Source organism: Patagioenas fasciata, chromosome 8, assembly GCF_037038585.1.
Source record: "Patagioenas fasciata isolate bPatFas1 chromosome 8, bPatFas1.hap1, whole genome shotgun sequence".
Taxonomy (NCBI): domain Eukaryota; kingdom Metazoa; phylum Chordata; class Aves; order Columbiformes; family Columbidae; genus Patagioenas; species Patagioenas fasciata.
In genome coordinates this window covers 6,028,749-6,047,952 of record NC_092527.1, presented here as the reverse complement: position 1 = coordinate 6,047,952, position 19,204 = coordinate 6,028,749, and the positions used below count along the sequence as shown (strand labels likewise).

The following is a 19,204-nucleotide window of genomic DNA, read 5'->3' as shown; positions in this document are numbered from 1 at the left end:
TAGATTTTAGCTAAGCCCCACTCATTGCAAAAATGAAATTTCTTCTGCTCTTTGCATTGTGTGAACAGTTCTGAGGGCTTGGGCAGACAAAGGAGACGGTGTCGACAGGTTTGCCTTTGATAAAAGCACACCCAGCGCTGCTCCCCAGCAGCGTCAGGCCTGGCAGCCCTGCTCAGAGCTACAGCTAAAGCCGCTGACCTGGGAGTCACTAGAAAAAGCAGCAATTTTTCTTTTTTCCCTCAGAAAATTAAGAGTAGCTGGGAGAAAATATTTCTCTAAAAAGCATATGACCTTATTGAAGTATTTAGTAAGAAACAAACTGACAGATCTTGCAACAGAAATGATGTAGTGAAATAATAACAGTAACTTAAACAGGATTAAAATATAACATTTTACTAGTTATTTCAAAGAATAGAATTTTTTTTTGATTCCATCATTCTTATCTATATGTTCAGACTCCAGCTAAACTCCAAACAGCTAGTTTTTGTTAGGTACCAAGTGCAAATATGTCAAAATAGAAGAGTTAGGAGAAAGAAATACCCAGTATTTTTTTTTTTTCCCCCTTGCATGATTAGGCTACATTGCATTTCTCATGCCGAAAAACAAGCACCATCTCTCAAAATATTTGGTCAGAAACCTCAGCTTGAAAAGGAGGTATTTGACAGAAATGTCACATTTACATCGGCATAACATGCGAACAGCTTCTGGAGATAAACACTGAGATGGATCTCATGGAGTAGAACCTGTGCAAGTGCAAAACACACACAATCACAGTAGCAAAAGTCCATTTACTGCCAGAACAGAGCAGAACCAACAGCCATTGTCACCCAGTCTTGCGGTGAAACGCCAACAATAGCAACAGGGAAACAATGATGGTGCCAATCATTTCCTTACTCATTGCACACATTTATCTGTTGATTTTTCCTGTATTTCGAGAGGTATCCATGTTGTTCTCACAACTAGTTTGATCTTACACTGGAAAAAAAGTTTGCGTAATACAACAGGACGCTTTTTTCATGTGAATATGTATGTCCCGTTTTCTTTCCTATCCCACACTGGACAAAAATACTTTGCTCTGTATTGCTAATGTGTTGTAGGTGTTGGAGACTATGAACAGTGGCTTTCCTCAGCTCCTTACTCAAGGTGTAACATTACACACTCACTACTTTGAGGTACAAATAGCCATTAGAAGAAGGTGCCAAAATTTCTGTAGTGTATTTTACAAGAAATGCTTACTTAAAGTTTTTGAAACAATTTTGCGCGTGTGCTCTGACACCCTTTGCCGTTCACAGATCTCTTTATGCATATTAGCCTTGTAAAACGTTCACTTTTTATCATCTTCACCACAATCCTTTTGTCTTTTCAGCAGGTTTATGTTCAACACTATTGGAGTGGAATGGTGATTGTACCAGTTAACCCAACAGCTAGCTGGGCTTGAAAATGTATCCGTCCCCTTCCTATTAATTACTCTTTAATGCCTATTTCTATCTCACAGAGTCATGTATCATCCTGGTTTATTTCAGAGGAACACAGCCATAGGATGACAATTATTGATGGAGCATAAAAACTGGAGCTAAAGACCGTATAAAGAAGAAAACAGAACTGATGGGGGAAGAGATGAAAATATGAAAAATTGACTAGAGAAGAAGATTGGAATGAGCTAATTTACAAAAGAAAATGAACAAACCACGGCCAGGTAACTCTGAATAAGATCAATTGCTACACATTTCCTTCCTCTTTGCAATTTTTATCTTATTTAATCTTCTATTCCACTTTTCTCTGTAACTCTCATAAACTCCAATTGCACTCTCACATAAGTTTGCTAGCTGGGTGTTGAGCCAGATCCTCTATTTGCATAAATGGGTATATCGCTATCGACTTTGGTACTGTTACTCAAATTTAAGCCAGCCGAGGATTTGCTCCATTGACTTTCATGGATTTATTTTTAATTTATTACTCTGAGTTCAGAATCAAGTGCTCAGGATATAAATGTTGAACATAAATAGACAATTTCCAAATCTAAACAGTATAGCCACAAGTACCATACAGAAAAACAAGCTAGGCATGTATAGAACTGCCTGAAAAGTTAACCAAATGTTGCTGTGCATTTATTAGTAGTTTACTGTTTATTAAACAATAAATCAAGATCCAAAAAACCTAATTAATTTAAATGAAGTCTTGTTTAGTGAAATGGGAGCCTGTCAAAATAGTTGTTGGGGAGGACAATTAAGTGGTACAAATGTGAGTGCAAATTTTGTTTTTAAACTTTAAAGCGTGTCGTTTGTAGTATACAACGTATGTGCACAATACAAATCTCATACATTTTCCTCAGTGACAATAAAAAGCGCAGTTTATTATAAACTGAAGTAAAAATTAAAAAAAAAAAAGAAAAAAAAATCACAGTTTTGTCATTGGTATGTGAAGGTTGTTCCAGGGGCCCATCCAGAGCTCCTCTTCATCTGACTGTGTGTGTTCACTGTGCGACTCCAAGGGCTCTTTGACATCCACATTATCAACAACCGATTCCTGCTCTTCTGTGCTTTTCATTTTGGAGCCCCCTGGCTTTGTTACTAGATTTTCAGCCCCTATAGTAGAGGAAGCAAATGAGACACTGCAAGGTCTGGTGTTCATTTTGTCACTAGAGGATGGTCCCTTTGACAACGTGTTCAGTGGGACATTCTCCTCGTGTGTCACTGCAAGCTTGTCCAGTTTCTTGAATTGTTTTCCCAGCCTCACTGGAGATGTGACTTTTAAATTATTACCAAGGCAAACGCGACGGGTTCTGACAACAGAGCCGTTCTGTGCAATGTAGATGTTCCCATTGATGTTGTTTTGAATATTTGGGTTATTAAGGCGATTCCTCTGGCTGGAATCGGGAGCGCTGTCTTCTCCAGTGGAGCTGGTCTCATACTCCGGGTCAACTATCAACTTGATCCTTTTCTTCCGGGCCCACTGTTTGACAATAAATAGAAAATAAATCTCAGCACTATTTCTTACATTTTCATGCCCTTTTTCTATCTGTTATTTACCTTGTCTCTTATCTAGACACTCATTTCGTATTGACTGTACCCTTCCTCTTAGCTTGTACACAGATATTTAATTGTCTTGATTACTGTTGCGTGCCCCTGTCATATATACCTAATGCTTGAACACACAAACTGGTTAAAAAAATCTGGTTAAAACCTGGTTAAAAACCAGTTAAAAGCTGGTTAAAAAAAGCAAAGCTTGATATCAGGGTTTGTGCCAGTGACAATCTAGTGCAATCAATGCTATTAAATGGAAGATGGTGGGGAAATCAGATGTTAGAAGTTTCTATAATTTCTGTGTTTTTTTAAAGAGTTAATGCAAACAATTTCCATGTTTCCGTGACTTTGTACTAACAGCGATTACACAAACCCCACTACTTATTGTAGTTTATAATTGATCTTTTTAAAATCAATGCCCCCTTGCAATATACAGAAACAAGCTACTATCATTCTTGAATTAATAATGGAAACACTGTTATTTCACTAAGGCAGCAGCTGCCATCCCAGTTAACTCCCACTGCAATACATATGCATGCAGAAGAAAAGCCAGTTTTGAGAGAGAAAATCATGCGAGGTACAGGCAGGTGGTGATTACTCTTAAGTTTCTGAGAAGTTACACTTGGTGCAAATGACTTAGATGCCTACTCTTTTGTTCCTGATAAAGACATACAATTTTCTCCACACAGATACATCCAGGTGGATGAAAAGACTGACGAGTTTAAATGGGATTTACGCTAAAACACTGTGTGCAGCTACAACTTCGTGCTACATGGGAATACAAAAAAGCAGGTAAGCGATCATAAATCTAGTTCACATTACAACTGGAATTAAAGACAGTAGCTGAAAAGTTAATATCGCGCTTTGCAGCTCAACACCAATTGTCCTGCCAGGGTAACGTGACAGCAGGCTTAAAAATTCAAACATTTTTCTCTCCCTCATCTAACAGAGGCTTCCTAGCAGAGCTTTGGTGCAACTGCCAGAATTTGTACTAGCTTTAAGGCACTTGCTCACAAGACTAATCCAATACTGGCTCAAAGATTTAATTTTATTTAGGCTTCTTCTGGCTTATCTAGATAAATCTAAGTGGCTGAGAAACAGCTCTGTGGCTCTTGATACAAGGTAAATAGAGCTCGCATGTGTACAAAGCTTGTGTGTGAGCTCCTTGAGGGGCTACATCCTGCACAGTCTGCTGCACGTAAGAGAACACAACGGCCACTTGTGCTGGGAGTAACAGTCCTTCCTACACGACCATCATCATTTTGAGTGCAACTGTGCTAATGGAAGTGCTACACTATTTCTCTATTAAATTACATCCAATATTCCAGGTTATTGAATTTTAAAAGTCAGATACCAAAATATAGAACATAGGGGATGGTTACCTTCAGCAATACTTTGCTGTTACGTATCTCAGACTTCTAAACAGATGTTTAAAAAAAAATAAAATCACTGCTCACTTTGTACAAAAAAGAAAAATCAAGCTCACTTTGTACACCTACCTCTACATTCCTGTTTTGTACATCACTGGTACCTGAAACCTGAATCCCACGACATAACAGTTTAATCCCAGCTGTGCTAGTAATACTCTGCAGTTTTGGGAGTGTTGTTTTGCTGTTATTTCAGTTGTCCTCCCTGCAAACGGGACTGAAGTTTACAGCAGATATCTCACCTGAAGATTAGCAAATTTGTACAGTAACACAGTGTGAAACCATGTATCACCTCTAAGTCTTTTCACCCTCATCATCATTTCCAGGCTTCACCAAATTCCGTGTTTTGCCCCTTTGCCTTCCTGCAGTGTTCCATTTTGTGACAGATATAACCTGCATGAACACAGGTTTACCAGGCTATCCTTCACATGTAACGCAAAATGCGATGTTACTGTGGTTCACAACGTGCATATGGCAAAAAGGATGAAATCTAAGAATCAACACAATGCCTCTTTAACTACATCACTGAAACGAGCGGAGAAACACAAGTACTCCTTCCTGCCATTGCTACGTGAAAACTAATCCTTCTAGATCCACCACTAAGTATACCTGAGTAGTCTCTCAGAGGAATTACGTTAGTTGGTTTTTCTACAGCACGTAAGGTTCAAATGCTGAAGCAATAAGCATTGACATTTCCTTTTTAGCCATCTCAACTGTGTATTGTTTAGAATCACAGAATCATTTTGGTTGCAAGAGACCCTCAAGATCATTGAGTCCAACCATTAACCCAACTCTGGCACTGCCCCATGTCCCTGAGAACCTCATCTCTGTCTGTCCAACCCTCCAGGGATGGTGACTCCACCACTGCCCTGGGCAGCCTGTTCCAATGCCCCGCAGCCCTTTGGGGAAGAAATTAGGAAAGATCACACAGAAAGCACAGCAAACAAGATCACTCCTTACTGTAAAACGTCCACCTACTGTCACTCCTTTTTAAAAGGATGTGGAATCACCAGTGGTCTCTGACTCTGTAACAGCAGTATCCAGGGTCTCATCTGACTGAGACTGACTGTTTTCCTCAGACATCTTTTTTCTTATTTTCTTTCTTTTCATGTTGATGTCAGAACTTTGATTCTCAGTATCAGGGGAAGTAGCAGTTTTACCAGAAGTGTGATTGGATGTGCTTTTCGTCCCTTCAGTCCCTTTGGAAGTAACACTGACTTCACTTTGTAGGCAGGAAGATTCATTCTTACTAACAGTTTCCTCCCTCTCACTAGCATCTGTATCATCCTCTTCTGTGCTTTCATCCACGCTATCCTCACCATTCACAGCTGATTTTCCTCTCTTTTCTACAGTAGCAGCAGATTTTGCACAGGCAGATGTTTCAGAAACTGTCTTATCTGAGTTATCTGCCTTCTCACTGGGGCTTGCACTCACTTGCTCCACATCCGCTTGTTCATCTTCTTCTGACACCTCCTCTATCGTGTCTTCTATTTCCAGGCTGGCGGAGGAGGTTTTGCTTTTATAGCTGGATCCTGAAGTTTTCCTGTAGCTTGTGTCCCTGTCACTACCTGATGCATTAGAGTTGATATTTGATTTCTGGCTGGATCGCCTTGCTCTGCCCCGAGAGCCACCCCCGCTACTTTTTATACTGGACCTTTCAGTGCTTCTTCTACTGCTGGACTCACTGGTCCCTGATTTGCTGTAAGAACTTTGCGTAGATGAGCTCTTTGACAGGCTACCATCTTCATCACTGTCAGAGTCTTCCTCATCATCATCATCCTCTTCAGATGAGTCCTCCTCTGATTCACTGCTAGTGCTGGATCCAGACTCGTCATCGGAATCCCCAAATTCATGCCCAGTTTCTTCATCAGAGTCCACAGTACTTTCAGTGGCTTCATCTTGGTCCAGAGTTATTTTCAAGTAGTCTTTATCTTCCGACTCTGAGCCAGAGCTACTGCTCTTCACTGATGATTCATCTGAAGTGTATTTTCTTCTCTTCTTTTTCTTCTCATGATCACTATCCTCATGTTCACTCTCTGCTGTGATATTTATTGAAACTCCTGATTTTCCTTCATCGCTTTCATATTCTTCCTCTCCTTTTCCTCTTGCATGCACTGAATCTTTGCTTATAGGCTCTTGGAATTTTCTGGAGACACTGATGCGTTTTAGCACATGATTTAGTTTCCTCATCGAAGGTCTGTCATCTGTCGACTTCTGGAAGTAACTCCCCCTGATAATCATGCTTTTCTCACCATCCACTTGGCGAGCTGACATCAACTTGGCGTAACTGGAATCTTTTCTACCGCCTTTCACTTTCTGCAGAATCATGGGGAATATCTTTGCTTTCTTCCATGGAGAACGAGCAGACTCTGTTCTTCCTACTGGTTTGTGAGCACCGACTGCCACGCGACTTAAATGCATCACAGCTTTTAGTTTCCTTTTTCCCTGGCCGGTCCTAAGGACTCGTGCAGAGCCGTGTCTTAGGTCCAGCCCACCACCTAAACGTCTACCTTCTATTTGAGGCCCTGCTCTCTGGCTTATACCTCTGCTTGGAGGACCTCTGCCTTGACTCATGCCCTGCAAATTGTGAAAATGGAACTTGATTACAATTTGAAAAGATAGTTATTGTGACAACTCGTACCCTAAAATAAGGCAGTAGGAACAAATGCGATGTTTTTTTCCAGCATCAAAACTTAACTTACCTGCGTCAGAATAGCTTTTCACCGAAGTTATGGGGAAAGTTTTACTTCTGGAATAGGCTGGGAGTGCACAACTACCTCACTGCCACAGGGAAGAACACTGGCTCAGAAATGTTCTCTCTTCTCATCTAATTAAAACCCATGTGATGGATTAAGAGGCTAGTATTTCTGAACATTAGTTTAGAAAAAGAGGAACATTTATGTCAACTTTCTTCTGGCTGCTACTGACATTTTAAAATTTCTTTACATTCAGCTGTGAACTTCATGGTAACGAGCTTAGGTGACTGCTCTTCTCAGTGGAAAACCACCAGTTACAGGCTGAAAATAAGTAATAACCCATTTGGTTAACAATATAAAATGGAGTTACCTAAGGCTATGGGGATTTTTCTTCAAACTAGAAATCTATTTTGAGGGAAAAATATGTAGATATTAAAAGAAACTTTGAAATCCCTTTTTATTCCTAGAAAAAGGGAAAGAGGTGCTGACACAAACTCTACCAGCCATCAGAAGTGCAAACACAATGATTAGCATTGGAGGAGCCGCTTGTTTGGTCTACACAGAACACAATATTCTAATCAATTACAAAATACGTTTGACAAAGTTTAATTGCCCTTCACCTTGTTGCAGAGATGGAACCAGTACACCAGAGACACTCACCTCTTCTGCCGTCGATCCATGCGGACTATAGTAGTAGCCACCATCGTTCTCCACCACGACCTCCCCGTACTCGTCGTACATCCCTGAAGGAGACAGCAGGCGGCGGCGGCTCCCGTACTGTGGCAGTTCATACCTGCCAAAAGCACCATCGTCTCTTCAGAACGTGCACACATGTGTTTGCTGTCTCTACACACAACAACAAATGCACACGCTCACATCCCACAAGGGCAAGGATTTCTTTGCTCTCTGTTCTCTCTACCTTTAAAAAGATGGTGATTCTTTTTTTTCCTTAGCATAACACAATCTGAAAGCTCTTCCTATTGCAATTGGCCACAAGCCCCTTACAACTGCGACCTGAACTGCAAGCTCTCTGGGATCAGTCAAGAATCCATCAAGTGCAATGACCTTCTTTCCAGGTACCTGATTTATTTGGGCAATCTTTTTTATAATTAGGGAATGAAAGAGCAGGTTCACTGGGATCAGTTCTGGAGAATCCCCATGACCTTGTGAGAACAGCAACAGTGCCTGCAGTCAGACGGACGTTATCAGAACACGCAGGAGGAAGTTTTTCTAGGTAAATGCAAAAGGCCAGATGCTGGCTGGGTACTGGGAGCAGAAAGTATCAGTCACATAACTCAGGCTGGTGAGCCACAAAAGAGGAGGATATGATGGAAATTAATCTCTCCGACAGTAGAAATATGCAAACAAAAAAGTGCCTATAAAACTGGTATGATAAATGTAGTATACACTCTGCAGCGTAATAATTAGATTCCTAAAGAAGCAGGGAGTTATACAATGCCTCCTTAACTGCTGAAAAGGGTTTTGTTGTCAGTGCACGCCTTTGTGGATACAAAGATTAAAATAATCCTGAGCTGAAGGTAAGTCTCCAGATTATACACTGTAATGATAAACATCACCAACCTGGAGAAGCAGCATTTTCAGAAATATACAGGGAAAATTAAAATATACCCATGCTCATAGCTGTAGTAATCTTGCCCATAGTACTCCTGGCCTGGATCAATTCCAGACTCCATGCTTAACTCCTGCCAAAAAAGAAACACTGATTGAATGCAAAGAGTCATACACAGTAATGACTGATGAAAAAGGCACAAAGAACAGTATCTTAAGGTGTAAACAACCAACATAAAAAAGGCTAATAATTTGAGGAGCATTGCAACTGTCAAAAACCATGAGAGGCCAACAGGAGCTTTAAATGACACTTTCCCGGTGTACTCCCTGGGAGGGACTGTTTCAAATCAGCTAAATGAAGATGCTGTCCTGGTGTGGGACACTGTCTCACCCTGTACAAAAACCTCCTTCAGAACACACAGCAGTGTCCAACCAGGCCAACCGCTTAGTTCATCTCTACGTACAATAATCGATTGGCAGTTGACTGACATCTGAAGAAACAGATTGCAGCTGGTCAATGAGGAAATTACTTGGTCTGTGAATCTGGACATGAAGCTAGGAAAGCTTGCAGTCTGTGTGATGAAGTCTATGGAAGCAACTAAACAAATGCTCAAGGGGAAAATATCAAGACATAGTAAATTTAAGGTATTTAATTAAAACAACATAAACGGGATAACAATGTCAGGACTTTCCTTTTCATCCAGAAGAGTCAGGGGGGAAAATACTACCTAAGACAGACAGTTTTTCCGTAGGAAATTATGTAAAAGCCATTTTAAAATTTATAGAATAATTAAGAAGCGAAAAATGGTGGTACCTCTGGTCTGAGAAGAGAAGGTCTCAGCAACTGCTGCTGCTATGAAAGAGAATTAGAAAGGGATTAATTAGGCAGCAACAACTAAAAAGCACATGTCATTTGAGTTAAAATTGGAAAGAAACCCTAAAAAAGCACAGCTCCTTCTGAGCCTTTTGTACGGCTGCCACCCGGGTACATCCTTACTCGGTAAGAAGCAAAACACTGCTAAGCACCTCGTGCTAAAATCACTTTACAGTCCACTTTTTCTTTTGCCTAATATAAGATCAAATGCCCAGTTTACGTGGTGATTCTCTAAATTAATTAAACTCAAGAACTTCTGCCAGAGCCCAAGAGAACTATGGTGTGTATGTTGGAGGCAGCAGGGAGACAATAGCAGACAAAAAATTATCCCCAACAGGCAGAATACAGATTTATGGGAATCTGCAGTAAAGTTTGTGATTTGCCTATTAGAAACCTGAAGCCACACCATCACTCTAATTCTCCGTTTACTTCTGTGGCTTTTAACTGAGTACCTCCCACCACAAATATACTTTAATTTACAATACCAGTAAGACAGTGAGGGATTATCGTGCTTATTTTCTCTACAGCTTATGTGTGATTTCTCTCCATACAGGGCCTGCGGTGAGACAAGGACGCTGACACGAGGGAAGAGACCCCGGGAGGCTGCACCGAAAGGACTGACACGATGATACGACCCCTCTCAGGTGTGCACAATTAAACGCGGCTCATTTTTGGCAGTCATGTTGTTAATTACTCTGCATCTCCAGTTTTCTGCCAAGGCCAGACTGATACACCTCACTTGCTGTTTTGTAAATTAGGATCAGGTTTTCTCAGCAAAATCAGATACCATTGTCCCCACACTCCTCCCAAAACCTGGTGGCAATATTTCAGCCAAGTTTCTTGGCCAAAACCAAAACATGAGAGATGGGGAAGTTCTGAATCTGAATGAAGAGACAAAAACAAGCTCAGCAAAAGGAGGGTAAATCACAGCCAAACAGCAGAAAGCTTGCATTTGTACAACACTCCTGAATAAGAATCGGTAGGCTCCAGATTAGTAAAACTTACCTCAGCAGTAAATAGCAGCCTTTATGATACAAATGTATTTTGGAGAACTTTCCAGTTATTAAATGATTCCATTCAGATTTCTGAAGGAAATTCTCCATGTTACTCATTGCTGGAGAAAAAGCTGCAGCCAGGACAGGCTACACCAAGCTGCAGAGGTGGTGGAGGTTCTGGTTGTGCCACGATGGTTCCCAGCCCCCAGGGAATCTTTTTGAAAGTTTTTGAACCACTTTTATCTTTCTGGCCTCTAAAACACGCAGCAGCAATGAGCTTAACAGTATAGCCTGTATGGGAAAAGTATGTTGACGCGATTAATATTTTAAATGTAATTGGGGAACAGCCTTACCTCTTGCTGTGCGTATCCTCGCCTAGAAGTCAGAAAAAGAAAAGAAAATATTAGTATACTTCTGCAAGACTACATAAGGATGCATATTGCCATTCTTTCTGGAGAGAGGTGAAAAGATAATGTAATTAGAATTATCACTAGCAAGAAAAGAAATACATATCTACAATACAAAATACGTTTTTCTTTCGATTTGCTCCGGACATACAAATCACTGCATGAGCAAGGCTAGTGAATCTTTGGGATCTTTTCCTGCTTTCGATTGCAAATGAATGAGAGGAAATGCCCAAAAGCCAGAGAGCCAGGGCACTTGGTGAGGGGAAGTGGGCGGATGCTCAGTTTGGCTCTCCCCTGCGCTCCCCTAAGAGCTCCGGCCCCGGCACCTTCTCTGTTCTCTCGGAGACCATCTGCAAAGAGTCTCCGTTATTTCACGCAGCTGCTTACGCAGTGAAACAGTTTCTCTTTTCCTTCTAGACTTTCCGTATCCACTTGGGACTTGCTAGAAATCAACCTGAAGCTTCTATTACTAATTTCTTGTAACAACATTGTTATTAACACTACACATTCTCTAACATTTGCTCAGCAGGGGGGAGTTAAATTCTTTTTGCTATCTATCATTATTTTGCCTCCGGCTTTGTGCTTTTGATCTTACTGGAAATTTTTTGTTGTTTTAATTCATTTTCTTGGAGCCATTCATACGCATGACAAGTGCACTTAGGTCTATCAAGCTCTCTATTTTCACATTTTGTGCCAGAAAATTAAAATGCTTTACACAAAACGAGGGAAGAGCAATTTAGGTCTTAGCATTATTATAAAGGATAAGCCTTGATTTTGTTGTTTTGTTTTGTTTTAGAAGCCAAGGGTAAATGCTCAAAATTATGTTGAGCTTAACCTAGTACAGGCAGCAGTCTAGGGAAATTCTTAAATTACACTTGAGTAAATAATAAAGAACAGAAATCCTTTTCATACTTTAATATCACCATCTATAAAAGTTTTCTATTAATATTCAGAACATGGAATTGATTATCAACATTAAACTAATGCTGTTGCCCATATAATATAAAACTAAGGAACAACTGAAATAAGATCTATCATCAAAGGATGATGTGTGACGTTTCGACACCCACTTGAGGAACACTGTGCTCAGGCTCCATTTGCCTATAACTATCTTTAGATACAGAAGGTCTTGTGTTGCACAGAGCCTAAATAAGCCTGTTACGCTTAATTGCTCTCGACTTGTCACTATATGGCAGATTAAAAGTATAATTTAAGTAATTCTAATTAAATTTGGAATTCAACTTTCTTAAAAATAGCACCACGCTGTATTTTCACAGATACTTCTCTTAAAGTTTGGTGTGGCCATGATTATAAGGCAAAAAAAAGCACCCCAAAAGACAAAAAAATACGCGTTCACTCAATACAGCACAAGGATCTATTCTGACGAAAGGTACACACTGCTGGTATGTAATGTGAAAGATCAAACAAGAATGTATTTACATGTAAAAAATGTGCCAACCTTGCACAGGTCTGTGTTGCTAACAGAGGTTATAAGAACTATGATTTACCTAAAGCATCAATTTTCCCAATTACTGGCACCCCAGCAGGCATTTCCCATTTCATACGTTGTATCTGTTTTCATATTAAAAGCATCATAAATCCCAAATACTACACATACTACTTATCAAATTGCCCTGACTCTTAAAATGGATGTTTCCTGCAGTTCAGACAGCCTGAAGAGGGGTCAATAAGCTTATATATGGTCAACTTCTTACCAACTACTCTATGAGTTATAATGCTTTATAGTGCTGCAGAACTGAAGTAGCATCCAGACATCTCAATGGGACAGAACTATTGGTACACTTTCTTTCCCAGCCTAATAGGATGATTTTTTAACAAAGGCTATTAAAAAACCATCAGAAGAACAAAGGTTGCATTAATTCCAGACACAGTGAAACCAGGTCTTGTAAATTTTCCAACTCAGGATTCCAGAATGAGAAAGCAGGTGTTCCTCATTAGTGAAGAGCTGATTACCATGATGCCCCCAGCCTCTTCTGAGACTCATGATACCAAGTATTCAAAAAGAAGCTCCTGTGTGATGTCCATTCTTTCTGCTTAGAGGAATGCCACAAACAACTGTGGCCGGATAAAACCTTAGGAGTTTACACTGTGGTTTACTAAACACCTGCAACTACACACTGCAAAATTAGGTCATATTTGTCTAGTATTTCACTGGTGAATGTCATGAACTTCACAAAAGCTCTAAAGTGGGATTTGGGTACTTAAATCACTTAAATTCAATTATCTGTCTTAAGGGTTGATCCACTTAAGAGTGAAAAGCAGAATAATTTGTGCCACTCATCTCTGCACACTGTCCCCTGTCCCCATGCCAGGACTGTGGCAGACACACAGAAGTGAGTACACGGCTAAGTCATCTTCCACTTCTGGCTCTTAAAAGTTGCCCTTCCTAATAGCTGCTGAACTTGGACAATCTGCTGCTGGTGCTGCCGCAGTGCCACTGTTGGAGAATTTAACCTCATTGGCAGGTATTCTACATCTTGGAAATTAAACAGGTTCTGTCACAGGAAAAAAATGCTGCGATCAATAATCATTCCCCTCACACATGTAGCTCCTGTACATGTCACGGAACTACGATCTAGCCCAACAAGAGTTCTAAGCACAGAAAAATTCTAATGTTACAGTGAAACGTGTGATGGAGATCATGGAGTTTGGCGCTGGGACAAAGAAAGAGAAACTACCTTCAACAGTTTCCGACTGAAGCATCCATACATGTCCTAACTGCAGATTGGAGAAGAAACAAAAAGGAGAAAAGAGCAAAAGCCAAGCACCATGGAAATGCTGAGTATTTCTACACAGTCTGATAAGCAGTTAATTACCTTTTTGCTCAGAATTACAACATTTGATACTGAACTGGGGGTTTTAGTTTCTCTTCATTATGTCATACCTGCCTTTCACAATAAGCTGCCAAAAATTGTCATTTTAAACGTGAATATTTTTCATTTTTGCAAAAGACTAAAAGGAAATTTGCACGTTGAACCAAACTAGCATTCATTTAAGTGCCAAAACTGCCTTTACTTACCATTTTCCAAAGGACAAGCTAATTTACTATCATGGACATATTTTAAGTAAAGGTCTAATTTAGATGACTGTGAGCAAAAAAGCCAGTAAGTAAATCCATATTACATGGATTTTTACAAGTTCTTGAAAAACCTTCAGCTGGTGACACTAATCAGAGTGACTTTATTACCACTTAAGATAAGCGAGATGTTTCAGCTGTAAAGCTAATGGCAAACTAGGATGAAAATTAAAGAGAGAGACACCAACAACATGCACATGCAAAGTAAAAAACCAAATATATGCTTTGTACATGAAAGAAATTTACAAAATAAAAACTTTCAACATGCAGTTAAGGATATAAAAAAATGCAATGGAAGGCAGAACGTAGGTAACAGAGGGGAAGAGCAGCAGGTTTACTGACAGATCCAGGGAAAACCCTTCTGACGTGGAGCTGCGAAGGCGAGCTGCAAGCGCGCTGCCAGCAGAGCAGAGCGCGGCGTCACCTCCCGCCGGACGCGCCGATGCGCTGCTGCAAGTACCGCGGCTTGTTCTGAGCCTGCTCGCTGCCGGGAGCTGCTTTCTTTGACATCACGTATTTGATGGTAAGATTCCTCCCAGGTGGTAGGTTTTATGGGCAAAGCAAAAGATTCCAGTTACAGCTGCAGAAAAATCACTGCGTACTAATATTACCTACAGCAAAGGCTGCGGAACGTACAGCGGTATCAAGCTCTGCTGTCTATGCCTGATCCTTGGGTAAAAATGGACAGTTTTCCCCAAGATTTTTTTTGTAAACAGACTAAGAACCAGCATCACAGAACAATAAGATGTAGCTCTGAGAGAACAACTTGTAGAAATATTATACGTTACAAATTGGCGCGTGAACAGGAAAGACAGTGTCTCTCAGTTTTGGGATTTGGACTGAGCAAGTAGTGATACACAGCAGAGAAAGGGAAAAAGTCTGAATTTCTGGAGAGTCTGAGGCAGATACCACGTGCTGCATTAGAGTCATCTCACTCGAAACGTTACATGCAGAAAACGTCCAACCAAAAATGTCACAGTGCTGTTGACTGAGACGGAAAGCGTTTCTCAAGCTCCTCCACGACGCAGCTCAAGTTGCCGTTCTGCTGGTTGTGCTCAGCCGCAGCTTCTGGAGCTGGTGGCTCTGGTGTGGCAACCGCCTTGAGCTTCGAAACGTGCTTGGGCAGAACGTGGTTTTTGTCTATTTGGCTGTACATGTTGGCCACAGACTTTTCGATGGCTGCTAAATTCTGAATGTTTTTAAGAATTCCTTTGAGCTCCCTGCGGGGAGGAGGCTCTGGCACAGGGGCCGGCGGTGGGACAGCTGGCTGTTTGGCAGGGGATTTGGGAGGGTTGGCAGGGGAGAGGCGCTGGGGGCTAAGAGGAGATGAAGAAGAAGAAAGAGGAGCTACGGGCAGAGGCGGAGGATGCGGTGGCAACAGAGGAGGGGATGGAGGTGGGGGTGGTGGTGGCAGCAGCGGAGGTGGGGGTGGAGGAGTTTTAGGCGGATCCGGAATGCTTCCTGTAACTTCTTTGGGCTGAGGAGCCAGAAGACTTTGGCAAACTGGTTTCTTTGTCCTAAAAGATGGAGGAGTTGGTTTGCGAGTAGGTGGAGGAGAAGGTTCTTCAGGATGGTCATGGTGAGTGATGATGACAGAGGGGAGTGTGGAGGCCTCTGGTTCAACAACTTCAGCACAAGGTGTTGGAGAGGACAGAGAAGAAGAGCGAAGGTGAGGAGAAGAGCGAAGGTGAGGAGAAGCAACCACACTTTGAGGAGACGGCTCTAGCACGTTCTCTCCTTCTTGGAAACGGATGCTGGGTGTTGGCGATCGGAGGGATCTCACATCAGGGGACTTCACTTGCTTCATCTCCTGCAAAGCCTGCTGCTCAAACTGTCTTGCCTTCTCTTTCACAGTTAACTTGGGGCCACTTATTTTTTGAAATAGTGGACTGCTAATATCAGCACTATCTTGATTTTCAGTCCCTTCGTTCTCCGCTTTGAGTCTTTCCTGCTGCCACTGAACGGGGTCCATGACCACTGGCCTGCTCAGAGAGCCAGGCGCGTGTCTCCTATTAAGGTGAGTTGGCACCGTCCACGCGCGGTGACCGCCCCCCAAAGAGGCGTCTCCCAAGACAAGGCTCGAAGGAGAAAGAGTATCTAGCACATCGCTTCTTTTCCGTAGAAACTCAGCAGCCGCAGGACTTTGAGCGATACCCTCCACATATAACGGGTTTTGAGTAGTTAATGGGTTCTCATCAGATAAAAAAGTAATGTTACTTGAAGATTTGGGGAGATTGTTGTTCAGTGATCCATTGATATTAGATTGCTTGTGAGCCGCAATAGCACGGGAAGCAAAGGTGCTTATAGCTCTCTGACGGTCTCCTTCTTCTAAGACTGACTTTTTTCCCCTGCTTTGTTGGAAATGGTAGAGAAGAAAAAGACTTGAAAGAAAAGAAGATAATCACATGTGAGGAAACATGCATGGACACAGATACTTATGAAAAGAGAAAAAAAAGAACTTATGGTATGAATCAGAGCCAATAAATTATTTCTAGCAAACTACTACTATCCAACAGAAAGACCACATTTACCAGACTAGTGGGCAAGACATTTACTTCTGCATCTTCTTTAAGGGAAGAGGAGTTGAGGAGGAAGAAAAATTAAAAGAAGTTTTCAGCTACTTAGCAGTTCAAAAAGAACTTAACCTCTTCTTAAAAAAAAACCCCTAGATTTCAAAAATATCAGTCAATACTGTACCCTATCTGCCAGGGACACAAAACATCAACACTACCTGGTCATGTGACACTGTTTCTCTACGAGATAATCTAGACTCATAGTATGTATACTCTATGGAGGTATAATTGTGTCTCCATCATTCAAAAGGCAGTGGCACTGTGCATACTGCACGCAGCCCTCACAGAGTATTCACTTTTGTACGTATGTGTATATATATATAAATATGCGCCAATGGGAGCTGAAGCCAGTCGGCTGAGATGCATCCTGTACTCAGATCATCCGAGACTGATTTATAAAGAACTGCCAAGCAGGGCATTGGTTCTTGCTTTTCAGATGCATATACGGATGTGTCTGGATTTCACCTCTGCACCACATTAACCCAAGTGAAAAGCCCCTGCAGTTTGACTACACTGAATTTCTACCCCCAGAGGAGGAGGTCTTCCCATTTTCGGGAATTCATCTGGCACTTCCGAGTGCTTCATTAACCTACACTCCTCAAATATTTGTAATACCACAAACTTCTGAGCAGATTTTAAGATAAATAGTATTTCAAAATCCATCTCCACAAGCTGCCAGCTAGAAATGTGTGTCCTTAGAACCCTATTTTAAATAAGCCTTACCTGAGGTTGAAAATAAACTTCTTTCTCCCCAATCTGTGACAAATTTAAGACACTGGCCAACATCAGATAGAACTAAAACCAAAGCTCTTATCTTTTCAAAGAGAAGGTTACCCTCCGTAACAGCGAGACCGAAACAAAATGTGTTTCCATCGCTGCCATTTACAAAGTTACTGCAACTAAACAGACATCTGTGTAGCATGGGGATGCAAAACCAAAACCCCCAAACAGAAAAAAAAACAGCCTGAAAAAGCTCTCTGAAATATTAAATTTATCTGTCAGAGAGGCTATGGTGAGGATATGATGGCATAGGGGGACATTATGGTAGAAATGGGGTATAAAGACTGAACTGCACTTCCGTACGATTCACGTAAAGCTTCACTACCTCTGGAACTCCACGTTTTCAGTGCCCCACTTAAAACCTTCCTATTTTCCACAGTTAAACAACTGCAGCTGAGGTATAGCATGAGTAGCAATGACTTCTACACACACACAAGAATAAAAAATACCATATAAAACATTTTTAGTGACTTAAAGCTGTCCAATATTTTCATGCAAACCTTCCAAGTTAAAAATTCTAAGTGTCATCTCTAACAAAATTGAAGCTGTATTCTTCAGAATTTATATATAAAAAAGCATTAGGCTTTATTAACAAAAGGAGTAGGGGAAAAATTGCATTTTCACAGGATTACGTGAATGCTGGAAGATGAACGTTTAGATCTTTTGCTCAGATTGCTCCCTCTCTTTTGGTGTTGTATTTTCATATCTCAGAGAATATTACCTAACTCTAAATTAATGGAAATTTAGCGTCGAGTGGTTAAATACTCCATGGCAAAACTAGAAGAGAATTTTAAAGAACTAGATACTGGATAGGAGTCAATTAAGAGAGATTAAATCTCCTCTAAGTTATTTAATATGTAAAAGTCCCCGAAGGCCTGTATTTAGTAATGACACACATTTGCTTCCTAACTGTTGCCTTTTGTTTTGACGGGTAGCTCAGCCACACAGAGAAACTCCAGCATCCTCACGGCCACCGGGACCTGAGACAGGTGACGAGAACAATCCCAGCACAGGGATCACTTTCCCAGCTGCAAATAACACCCAGTGAGGCACCGAGGCTCACAGCGCTGAATAAACTCCCCCACAAGCAGAGTTCTCCAAAAACCAGTCCGCCTAAGCGGACACAATGGAACTGCCTGAAAAATAACTGACTTTGCACCAATAATAAACTATTTCTTCACTTTGAGGTGGGTCAAAGTGAGAAGTGTTTAGAAGCGAGAGAAATAAATGATTCTGAACTTGAAGGAAACCCTCCAGTAGGAGGCTCATGCAAGATGACATAACCTTTCTGCTACTGGAACTGATTATTTCCAAAGCTCCACGGTTCCTTCCGCGCTTCACGTGACGCCTCTCAAGGCTGAGGTTATCCTGCAATCTGGTTATGTACAGGTATTTTAATCACCGTGAAACATCGGCTCACCAGTCTGAAGTACATTTCTGTAAATTGAAAGAGAAATACCTGCCTTGCAAGGAATTGTATGTAGCAGACAAGAAACATTTTGCTTGCATCCAGTTGTGAGATCTGAAATCCATGAACTGAAATGAAAGCAGTGGTTTGGTTTGGTTTTGGTTTTTTAAGGTAGTAGGATGATTTGGCTTTAGAAATAATACCATTCAAGTTCAGCAATCATACTTCATCTCTCCGAGAAAAGGATAAAGAAGCACAGAAGTATCGAAACTTCACAGTAAATGTCTTCCCTGTGCTTAATCAATGGACAAATAAAATATGAGTTTCAGATTGCAAGGTTTAATGGGAATTACTG

At 41.1% G+C, this 19,204-nt stretch overlaps 1 protein-coding gene across 12 annotated transcripts in view; it reads right to left on the bottom strand.

Moving 5' to 3' along the window:
• Positions 1–377: 377 nt before the first annotated feature.
• PCDH15 (protocadherin related 15) overlaps positions 378–19,204 on the bottom strand; it is a 684,798-nt gene continuing 665,971 nt past the window's right edge. For 11 of the 12 annotated variants that reach the window (XM_071811571.1, XM_071811570.1, XM_071811573.1 and 8 more), the window contains 6 exons: positions 10,938–10,959; positions 9,530–9,568; positions 8,776–8,849; positions 7,807–7,939; positions 5,429–7,027; positions 2,871–2,952 (listed from right to left, as the gene is read on the bottom strand). In XM_071811571.1, the coding sequence (XP_071667672.1) occupies positions 5,441–7,027; positions 7,807–7,939; positions 8,776–8,849; positions 9,530–9,568; positions 10,938–10,959 (1,855 nt within the window). In that variant the 3' untranslated portion in view covers positions 2,871–2,952; positions 5,429–5,440. Of the gene's footprint in view, positions 2,953–5,428; positions 7,028–7,806; positions 7,940–8,775; positions 8,850–9,529; positions 9,569–10,937; positions 10,960–19,204 lie in introns of all 12 variants that reach the window. The other variant, XM_071811575.1, reaches the window with a different exon arrangement.